This window comes from Pleurodeles waltl, chromosome 12 (genome assembly GCF_031143425.1).
Source record: "Pleurodeles waltl isolate 20211129_DDA chromosome 12, aPleWal1.hap1.20221129, whole genome shotgun sequence".
Classification (NCBI taxonomy): Eukaryota; Metazoa; Chordata; class Amphibia; order Caudata; family Salamandridae; genus Pleurodeles; species Pleurodeles waltl.
Window position 1 is genome coordinate 50,198,247 of NC_090451.1, and position 12,076 is coordinate 50,210,322.

The 12,076-nt window shown below is 42.5% G+C and overlaps 1 protein-coding gene across 1 annotated transcript in view; it reads right to left on the reverse strand.

The window, feature by feature from the left end:
• The window catches only part of IL12RB1 (interleukin 12 receptor subunit beta 1), a 47,998-nt gene extending 36,319 nt beyond the window's left edge, over positions 1–11,679 (reverse strand). Inside the window, exon 1 of the mRNA XM_069215888.1 lies at positions 11,581–11,679. Coding sequence (XP_069071989.1) covers positions 11,581–11,679 — 99 coding nt within the window. The remainder of the gene's footprint in view (positions 1–11,580) is intronic.
• Between the last annotated feature and the right edge of the window lie 397 nt (positions 11,680–12,076).

The window sequence follows — 12,076 nt, forward strand, 5'->3', positions numbered from 1 at the left end:
CATCACAGTTCACATGTCATTTTTCGTCCCTATGAATTAGAATAGGGTGCCTGACCACTATTGTTTTTTAAAATCTCTTTTTGTTGTGCTTCTCCTGTGATTTAGCTATACTTTTTATGTTTGAGATATACACTAGGCTTCAATGATGCCAATTATTATAGTTTCATAAGGATAAAGGTCGTGTGCCATTTTTTCTTTTCTTGGGATTTAGGGTCAAATGTCACATGTTGTGACTTTCTCTGATGTCATTGAGGTCAGAAAGTGTTTGCGATCACTTCTTCTACCCCTGTGTCTTGGTGACTCGACATTCACGGAGAGAGTTTCGAGAGACGGAAGGGAGCGGGGCTGGTTTGGACATTTTTGCCATGGCTGATTTTAATTCGTCGTCCGGCCCTGGTGGGCGGTCCCCTGACAGGTGTAAGCAGGAGAGTTCCTTGCCAGTCAGCCCACCTACTTCTTATAGAGCTTCTGCGCTTGCCCCAGTGCTTCATTTGTGCTTGTTGTTTCGAGGGCCGGCACTTATTTTCCTGTCTTAAGCATTTACTGGGGGCATGGCTGGAGGTCATGGCCGCTGCTGGAAAGAAGGAGATGTTTTCACATCAAAATGATTAATTTCTTCAGCATTTTTGAGCACCGGAGCTCTGCCGTTGCATAAATATGCCTTTATCTTACAGAGACATCTAGTTTTGAAGTCATTTCAGAGTCTTCAAGTGAGGGCCTGAGGTAATTATTTATCTGCGTCATTTGTCACTCCATAAGCCTCTGCACAAACCTAAACTTTCACAGAGATGTTTCTATTTGACTTTTAACTGCTTGCCTGGATGTGATTCTACAAATCTAATTTCCTCTGCAATAGAATATTTATTACCTTCTGACAGCCAGCTGAACTTTTGACCTCTCTCTTCAAACACATTTAGCTGAGGTTTTCAACTTTTAGTATTCACTGGCAGCTCTTGTTGTCAAGGAGCTCTTTCAAATTGCTCTTCATAATATGGTAAATGCTTTCCTTTGACCGAGTGGATTTTTACTTTTCAGAAGGTTCCCTTAAAACTAGTCACCAATTGTTTGACTATGCGCAGTAAAGTACTTTGCTCTTGTGGTATTCTGTCATGCCTGTTATGAGAGAATAATTTAGGATTTTCTTTTTATATATTTTTTATTATATTTTGCTCTGTTGTTGGAAACTTCTCGCAGCAGCTTCTCATCGTAATATAATTTCATCAACATCTCACATTGCTGGCTTCATATTACCAAATTGCTGCTGGCTTTTATGGGGAGACCACATAATTCTAAGAGTAGCCAGTCATCATCTTCCTCCAAGTCTAATAATCCTCTTTGAGTGGTGCGCACACATATAACTAAATCTTCTCTACCATCAGCTTTAACAATGGATAGTGCTACAGTCTCTTTAAAGGATATCGCCTCTTCATCTCATGCTGCTGGCGCAATTGCGAAAAAACCATCTAACACCTCCTCCGTCAAGCGCCCAAAAAAGACCTTGATTCTCCCTCAAAATCACCTACACATCTTACTCTAGATGATGTCATGGAGGAATTGCGTGCACTAAAGCCCTTTATGATGGACACTAATGCCTCTTTGCAACGTATTGAGGAGCAATGGTCCCAACACGAACAACGACTTTGTACTCTGGAACAGAGAGTCAGTAACCTTGAAGATTGTAACACTGTCAATCCTCAGATCTCCAAGGACATAGCTCAACTTAAAAGGCTTACTGAAAACTTAGAAAACAGAAATAGGAGAAATAATCTTCGCCTTTTTGGGATTCCAGAAGGTTAAGGTTCGGAAGGCTATAACATGATTGCATTCCTTCAAACAGCAATACCTTCAATTCTTCGCTTGCCTCCTACCTCTCCCTTCTCTATCCAATGGGCACATCGTTTAGGTCCACAGACTTCAACTGGCCCTCGTGCACATCCTAGAGGAATTATTATTCTCTTTCTCCAATTTACTGACTTGATGCAAATACTCTTGGAAGCCAAAAAGATGGGCTCTTTGCTATGGTCAGGTCATAAAGTGTTTTTCACACAAGACTTCTCTCCTGCTACAGCTGCACGTCGCAAACAGTTTTTGGACTTACCTCCACAACTCAAATCCTTGAATATTCGATATGGCCTTCTTCACCCATGCCTTTTCAAAATTACATTCCAGGACAAATCTTACTCATTTGAGGAACCTTCAGCACTACAAACTTTTATTAACCAACACAAAACAGAAGCAATGGAACTAGGAGCATCTGCAATTACTTGAAGATATAATTTAATTTGTCTTTAATGTCCTTTCTTTTTTTTCTTTTTTTCTAGACAGTTTAGTAGTAATGGTTATGTTTAGTATTTATATCCATGGTTTTTCTTCTCTGCATCTTCTTATTTTCTTTTTTAGATAGTGTTCTTTGTGCAATCCTCATGTTCCTTTCCCAACCGTATCCCTTTCTCACCATCCAAATTGTTCTCCTACACGTTCCACTGGTAAGCTTTGATTTTTATTGTTCTTCATGTCACACTCCTTTACTGTAGTTATTACGTTATTTGGTCTCCTGAATGGTACATTTTTCGTTTGTATGTTTTTTTTTAATTCCATGAAACACGCCTTCATATGTTTTAATATCTAATATCACTTTTCTTGTGCTGAAGCTACTCTTGCCTGTCTTTTCAGGTTTTCCGCTGTCCCTCTACCTTTCGGGATATTCACTTTCTATCTTGTGTTCTTTAGCTTTCTTGGACTTTAATCCCTGTATTGCCACATCCATGTATATACAACTTCTGGAGGTCATCTTCCTCCTTTTCTTTTTCTTTACTATCTTGTTTATTTCCCATTTCTTTGCTTTTTCAAAATTGATATGCCTAGTTTTTTCCTTGTTACAGCAGTTGTTTATTAAATCTTCTTGTCATGTAACTTAGAACTGTTACTTGGAATGTTAAGGGGCTTAAACACCCCATTAAACGTCAGCGTGTCTTATCTCACCTATCTCGTTTGAAATGCCACATTGCTTTGTTGCAAGAGACTCACCTCAACGACTCTGATGCAATTAAGCTTAAAAAACAATGGGTGGGGGGCATTTTCTACTCCCCTTCCACCACAAACAAAAATGGGGTAATTATACTCTGTCATAAATCTCTCAAACCCACCATAATTTCACAGCATCAAGATACAGAAGGTTGCTGGGTACTTGTTACATTTACAATTGACAATATTTCTCTTACTATCCTAAATATATACGGCCCCACCCATCCGGATCCAAATCTTTGGAAGAATCTTTCACATATTGTCTCTGAACATTCCTCAAACAATTTACTAATAGAATTAAATTCTCGATCCATTTTTGGACAGACGTTCCACATCACTTTTCATTCCACATGCCTCCCACAAAGCTTTTAAAAACTTTATTTTACAGCATTCTCTCTCTGATTCCTGGAGAGTATGCAATCCCGACCTCTTGGAATACTCTTTTTATTCTCCTACCCACCATTCCCATTCTAGGCTTGATTATATCTTTCTGAGTAAAGGTTTATTGCAACATAAGGTAAACTCTGAAATCTGTGCTATTTTGATCTCAGATCACGCACCTGTGATTACTGACCTTGATCTTTTTCTTAATGGTTCTAAAACATCTTCATGGAGGTTTAATAACTCTCTACTTTCAGATGCTACTTTTATTGCTTCCTATAGTAAGTTTATAGAAGAATACTTCCACATCAACAATAGTGATCAACTATCATTTCATTTTGTGTGGGATGCATTCAAAGCAGCCTCTAGGGGTTTCATCATAAGTTACGCTCACTCAAAAAAAAGTCTGCTCAACAAAAATCAACTTCCATCCTTGAAAATATAAAGTCCCTAGAACATGAATACTATACTCACAAAACTAGTAAATCACATCTTGAAGCACTAGTCTCAGCTAAAATGGAGTTTAACCAATATACCACTGAACAAGCATGCGGCACCCTCCTGAAAATAAATGCCAGATATTATGGTGGTAACAATAAAGCTGGTTCTCTTCTAGCTCGATATTTAACAACAGTTGAGTCTCTCAACCAATATTTCTCTAATCTCAAGCCAAGGGACCCATTGCAGACTGACCTCTCATCTTTAGACCAACCCCTACAACTTACCGAACTATATACAGCTTTACAATCTCTCCCCAAGGGTAAGGCTCCAGGCCCAGATGGCTTCACAGTAGAATTCTTTATTCAGTTTGCTAAGTCTCTCTTCCCCACACTCTTTCACTTACTTCATCACTTTATAATGTCAGGTTCTGCATCTGGCTCATTTACGGAGCCCATGATTTGTCTTATTCCCAAAAAAGATAGGGATGCGACTGACTGTAAAAATTATAGACCCATATCTTTAATTAATACTGATTGTAAACTCTATGCCAAAGTTTTAGCTCTCCGTTTACTCCCATATATACCTGACCTTATTGATTCTCATCAATCTGATTTTATCCCTAATAGAAATGTAGCAGATAATTCCTGTACTTTTTTAAATATTATTAACAAGGCATCTAAACTTAAGATTCCTCTGGCAGCTTTATCATTGGATGCGGAAAAGGCCTTCCATAGGGTCTACAGGGGTTTCTTGTCGAAAGCATTGGAATGGCATGGACTAGGTACTAAATTCCAACATTTTATATCCATTCTTTATTCCTCACCATGTTCCTCGGTTATAACAAATGGTATCCGATCTCCTTTTTTCCCCTCTTAAAAGGGGTACTCATCAGGGATGCCCATTATCTCATTTACTATTTATTTTGGCTCTCGAACCTTTTCTATACCAATTAAAAACGTCTGAACAACTTACGGGGTTTCAAATTAATAATGCACACATCAAATGTATGGCATATGCTGATGATATTCTTTTGTTCATGTCTCACCCTGACACTTCTCTTCCTGCATTCCTGCATGAGCTCAATTTATATTCTGATGTATCTGGCAATATACTTAATATAGACAAAACAGTGGTCTTACCACTTAATGCTCATTGCACTGGCTCTGTATTCCTTGATGCAGGATTATCTTGGAATTCTTCTAAGATTAAATGCCTGGGGGTATGGTACTGCACTACTCTCAAGGATACGTTAAGGACTAATTTAGAAATCTTATCTGCAAAGCTTGTAGATCTCACACAGAAATGGTCTCCGTTATATCTCACGTGGTGGGGCTGCTTTCACACCATTAAGATGATGCTTCTCCCTATCATTAACTTCTTCCTTATGATGCTTCCTATTAAGATACTTAAACTACTTTTTAGTTCAATTGATAACATTTTATCCAAGTTCCTGTGAAACGGTAAACAATCCAGAATCTCTCGCTCGAAATTAAAACTTCCTAAAGTACAAGGTGGAGTTAATTTTCCTGACTTTTTAACTTATCACAAATCTTTTGGCATTAAGCAAATACATCCCTATTTATCTACACTCAATGATGCCCCTCAAAAGCTATGGTTCTCTTTGGAAGAAACATTTATTTCTCCCTTTTCCCATAAACACATTATATTTATGTCTAACCCCCCAAAATTCCGGTTGCCCAGCATTATCTTCCATTCGTGTCAACTTACTGAAACCTTTTTTTATTTCGCATCTTACCCACATTAATCAATTCTTTAACAGAGTCTCTCATCCCTTTTACTACTCTCTCAGAAATTTATAATCTCCCTATTCACATGAAATCCCAATATATCATTCTTTCTACTCTAGTCCAAGAGGCCCTCAATAAACGTATAGATCATAATCATTCTACTCTTGCATCATCTCCACACCCGATCGTAACTTCTAATTATCCTAGGGCAGCTGGAATTTATAAATTTTTCAGAACGTCTGTTTCACCTAGACTCAAATCACCTATTGAGACATTGTGGGAATCAGATCTTGGTGTTGTTTGGCCAACTTCTTTATGAGATAGAATATGGTATAAGATACATTCCACTGCACGCACTGCAAGCCTCACACAGACCCTATATTTTTTTTTTAATAGACTTTTCTACACTCCTGTACGCCTTTACAAACTCACACTTGCACATAATGACAATTGTTGGCGCTGCCACACTCATCAGGGTACTGACTTTCACATGTTTTTTTCCTGTCCATCCCTATCTACTTTTTGGTCCTCAATATGGTCTCGCATTTCAGCAATAGCTCAGATCTCCTTACCAATGTCATATGAATTACTGTTTTTGGGAGGCATACACGATATCTGGAGTTCATTCAGGCCTCTTGAAAAATTGGTGGACCTTTTGCTTTCTATTGCAATCTCTATTATTACTTCTAACTGGAAATCTTTGGAGAACATTACTCTCAGACAGTGGTGGAATTCTGTATGTTATCATCATAGGCTTGACAGCTCCAAGCTTGATTCAACAGGAACTTTCTTCAAACGTCATCAGCTATGGTTGCCATTAAGTAACTATCTCTCACGCACTGCGAAGGAAATGTATTCTTCGCCTCTTTTTTAAAAATGTCAATATATTTCCTGGTTTTTTTCTTATATATACTTATTTCATCTTATATTCGCTGTAACTAATGTCTATTACCTCTCGCTCCACATGGCTATCACTTGATTCCCTTTTCTATCCCTATAGCTCTTCTCCCTCTCCCTCTCTCTTTCTTCTTTCTTTATTCAAACTTGGAGTCTTTGATACTATATTGCTGTATATGCCTAATTCATTTACATGTTTAATATGCATTTATAAGTCCAATGTTCCTTATGCATATATGTTCACAACTGCATATCTCTGTCCTGGCAATGTTAATTTAATGTTCTTGTATTTGACTCAATAAAAACATCTTTAAAAAAAAAAAAGCATTTACTGCGAGCAAAAGGCACATAAGGGAAAGACGGAGGAAGAGAAAAACGAAAAAGCGTCACAATGGGAGAAAGCAGAAAGCTGCATGAGTGAGCTGAAGGGGCAGGGTGGGGCTGTAAATAGAATAAAGAGACCTGAGATGGCTTCAGGATTACGCTGCCTCAGTATTACGTGTTCGCACATTTAATTGCAGCAGCCGCGTGTTTCAGAGGAGAGCTTTGAGCACCGGCACGTTCTTATTTACAAATTAAGCACTACCTTGCCCATCTGTACAACTTGCTGTCAATTACATTGTTTCTTTGTACTCCACCCTTAGGTGATATTTTGTATTCTGTATTTAAAGTTTCAGTATTATTTATCGCAAGTGTTTCTGTACCAGCACTTAATGCGAGTGCATGGCCTGTTTGCAGGCACTCACAGCCCAACCTTACAAACCTACTGTGCTTTGAAGCACACTTGTGGCACAGACGCCCTGTAGAATGACAGTTAACATAACATGAAAGAGCCAGTGAGGCGCTGAGCACCACATCAGTATTTCAGTATGAGTTACCAGGATTTAGAGCAGGCCTCCCTGAATGTTTACCTAAATTACATCTGTTACTAGGGCAGGCATGTGTTGCCTTTGTATCTACGTATGTGTTGGAACCTACATAGTGCTAACTTAGCTATGGAGTAACCAAGCGCTATGCATAGAACAGAGAGAGCAGAGAGAAAATTCAAGTTTGTGTGCCAAAAAGGATGTGGTGGGGGAGGCACAGGGAAGTTCTGCACCCCCTCACCCGACCGCCTGCTTTTACAACATTGTGGCATCTGGTTTGACACCGTTTCACTCGCACAGATGTTTACTCTTTAACATCCAACGTCATGCACATAGGTAAAAAAAATAATACATGCATAGCCCAGGCCTACTAAGGAGTATGAAATTACACAAGCCCGCAAGCGAGGGGTAGAGTGTAAGGCCGGGAAGGAATTTTACATTGCTGTAGTTGCATACGTGGAGCTCTATTTATACACAGGGCCACCGGAATTATGTGGCAGAGTTGAACAAATTATGCGGCAAAAAGAGCAAATTATGCGGCGGAGTGCAGCACATTTTATGATAGTCTTACTTCATTATTTTGACAATTTTGCACCAAGTAATAAAGTTGTACCTTATTAGTAATAATTTAGCAGCCATACACAATGAGAAACAGCTTAAAGATGACCAGCCCAACTTTACAAAAAGCGTTCTGGTGCTCAGGAACTCAAGCAGCTGTATTTTTTGTAACTTTTGATCCGTTTGAGGTAGAAACTTGTTTTGCTCAAATCTGCAGATTATGCCTCAGATAATGGATGATGTGGCAAATGCTGTAAATACATTCTAATGCAAAAATCACTGCAGAATTGCAAAATTCCATTGGCCCTATTTATACCTCCATCGTGTCATACGTCATACGTCGATGACACACAACTCATCATATCCCTCACTGAAAACCCGGATGAGGCCAACTCCAAAAGATTTTCAAATGGATCCCAGTAGACTACCGCAGGACAGTCACCCTCGCCTTAGTCACAAGCGAGCTCAACTACGGCAACGCACTCTACGCCGGCACCACAGCAAAACAAATCAGAAAACTGCAACTCATCCAAAACGCCGCCGCCAGACTCCTCCTTAACCTCCCTCGCCAGGAACATATTTTGCAGCAGCTGAGGACCCTCCACTGGCTCCGGGGGGGAGAAACAAATCATCTTCAGGATACTCACCCACACCTACAAAGCCATTCACAACATCGGACCGGCCTACCTAAATCACAGCGTCCCCTTCCACAACCCCCCAGATCCGTCCACCCGGCCCAGCAGGCACTGGCCACCGTCCCACGCATATGGAAAACCACCGCCCGGAGGAAGGTCCTTTACCTACACTGCAGTAAAGAGCTGGAACGACCTCCCCCTGCACCTCCGACACAGCCCATCGCTCACCATCTTCAGGAAGAACCTCAAGACGTGGCTCTTCGGATGAGGCTCTGTCCATCCCCCTGGCTCCCACCCAGAGCCTTGAGACCCTCACGGGGAGTAGTTGCACGCTGCAAAAACTGATTGATTGATTAATACCTTATTCTACAGGGTGAAGGGGAAGTGGGGAACTGAGCTAAGTTGTAGCAGGGTAGCTTCACTCTCTTATAGATGAAAACTCTCTTCATATTAAGAAACCGCATGTGACAATGGTGAAATGGGTGTCTCTGACTGTTTAAATATTGAATAAAAAACAGACAAATCTGGTGGGAAAAGCCAGGGTGAAGGAAAGACATGTTACACACCTTAAATGTCAGTGGGGTTATAGCAAGCATATTAATCTGAAGAATTTTGTTGCTAGGTCTGTTCCTGTGAAATATGTGGGTGTACTTTCGTTGGATATGTTAGTATTATACTGATTTTTGTGTGTAAATTGGTTCCAAATACCACTGACCATTTCTATGCCATAGTGTGTGATGCATCATCAGTACTGCCACTTCCTGTGATGTCATTTCTCACTATATAACGGGTAGGGGTCAAAGGTCATTCAGGGTGACTTCCTACGAACTGTTAGTGCATCGTGCCCCTTTTAGGCCTATAACTAATGAGATATAGGATTGCTGAAGAAAAGGCGGTGGCGTAACAAACGTGTGGGTCCCCCTTGCAAAGGGGGCGCCCTCCCCTCTGGACCCAGAAAGGAGCCTGCCGCCCCTGCATAGTACACTGTGCTGTGGGGCACACCTGGAGCTCGCCACCGCCCCCCCCCCCCCCCCCACACACACACACACACACAGCACCGTTGGTGGCTGCGGGGACCTTTGTTACGCCACTGGGAAAAAGGGATGCTGAGCTGCCTGACCTGCTCAAGGACTGAGTGGGAAAGTTTTGGGGTGCGCCTCTCATTTTGTTTCTGCAGAATATGTTCTTAAAAACAAAAATCTTATAGGACCTCCATTTTCAATGACATTTTCATGAAAAGCAGATCTTACATTGTAGCTTGGTCCTAAAATATGTAACTGTCCGTGCCGTCATATTCCCCCTTGCTCCGTGGCTTCCGCGCGTACAGGTTTTGGCACACTGCTTATGCCGTCATGCTGGCTCCGAAATACAATGCTACTCGTGTCTCTGGTGTGAAAGATCTTGATGTCAGCATTAACCAAGAGAACAATTTGTCATAGAGCCAGAGGCGGGGTGACCAGATATTGAGGAGCAAAAACCGGGACAGGTCAGACATAAAAGAAGGACTAACAACTTTACACTCACTTTTATATCTGGCCTGTCCCGTTTTTTTTTGCATAGCTTTGTGAATGTGTGCCTATAGGTGTGTGTGTGTTTATATATATATATATATATATATATACACACACATTTACAAAATTACACATATAAAATTAGCTATGGCTTGAACTCCCACCCTGCACCCCCAACCCACCTCTCTCTGCTCCCCCACTCCATCTCTCTGCTGGGACCAGACAGGGGACTGTGTTGCCTGACAGTAACAGGGAATTACTTTAATTATTGCATACTTTGTAGTGTCTGTTAAAGGAGAGCGTACCTTGAATTTATGCTTCCCTACATAATCTGACCTTTGTCCCAAAAAAAGGGACATTTCTTTAAAAGTAAGGGAAGCGTCGGGACACCGGGAAAGTCTTCTAAAAACCGGGACTTTCCGGGGAAATCCGGGACGTCTGGTCACCCTAGGCAGAGGTCCTGGCTTTTAATATCCCCCGACAGACACGGCATAGACGGGAGCCTATAGCTGACGCTGGGACCGCTATACCCTTTTTTCACATATGAATGAAAATGTATGCAGAGAGAGCCGGAAAGCTTCGGTGTTACACTAAACTGCGGCTGCTGTCCGGAAGCGAGGGATGTCTGAAGTCTGACGATGGCTGCTAGAAGGCCTGTGAAGTCTGTCCCTTTAAGGCTGTGCAGTACCGGCTGACTGTGGCTGGGGCGCAGGGAGTGTCAAGGGTGGGGCTCCCTGGTCACGGCAGGCTGTGGCAGTATTTAAATATTTAAACATCACGAAGGCATTAGGGGTCTGCTCAGTTGCTGCTAGTTTGTTGCTGTTCTTGTCCTGGGTCCTTTGACCTCTGTGGCTGCTTGCTCTGACCTTGCACTTTGGATCTTGTTTTGGCCCAGACATGCTGCTGTGGTGTTCCTTTCAGGGCTCTTTGACCTCCTTGCCAGTTATGCTGACGGTGAAGTGGTCGGGCTTCAGGGACACGCCGGCTCCATCATGACACGGTGGGCTCGGGCTCCGGTGCTGCAGTTACTTGGCATGCACTGTGACCATGCCCGAAGGGCCGCACCAACATTCGGGGGACACACATACAGTGACACTTCCAATAGTGCAAAAGGTCATTTATTTAGGACAGGCTAACCTCTCTTCACTTCTCCTCCCCTAGACCCTCCCCTATTCGTCACATGCCCTACTTGCTTTGAGCATACCGCCTCACTCTGCTCCTTCACCTCCTTGTAATTCCCCTTGGAAGGGTGGACAAGCCCGCATCTGGCTCTCCCCCATCTTCTGCCACCTTCACAATGCCACCTGCCCTAACTGACTCTCTATCCCCATCCATCGTCACCTCTCTATCTACCCCCCAATGTCTCTCCGATGTCCCCATACCATTCCTATCCCCTTTAAATGCCGGGTGGGTGGGTGGTCAAACTCCGCTCTCCCCTAAACAGCGGTCGGCGCGGAAAGAGGCCGACCCTCCCTCCCACCCCCCTTTTAAACCTTACCTAAATCCCACCCCCACTTACCTGTCCTCCAATCCGCCTCCTACACGCCACTTCCTGCAGTCCCTCGAAAGTGCCCACGGAGAGACTAGAGCAGGTCTCTCTCTCCGCGGGCCGCTCCATTATTAGTTAAACCCACGTGACCCTTAGGCCACGTCCATACAATAGTAAACTAGAGGGGTCACCATAAAACACCCCTCTCAAACAATCCACCATTGGTAGTGGTCGCGACACCGTTACATCACAGGTGCAACACTACATCCCTCCCAAAGCACAAAACAAAACAAATATAGTTCAAACTGTATTACATTGGAACCGGAAACATTCAGAGAAGGTAATCTCGCAAACGAGTCGAGGGGGTGGGGTTCCGTCTCAACTCATACCGTGCCTCCACAGTTCACTTGGATGGCGACAGGTCAGTGTTACGCCTGGCACCTAAGTTATCCTCAGGATCCGGGGACTCAGGACCTCCACTCCCACCTCTCATCAGGTCATCATCTGAGACTTCATCTCCGTCGAC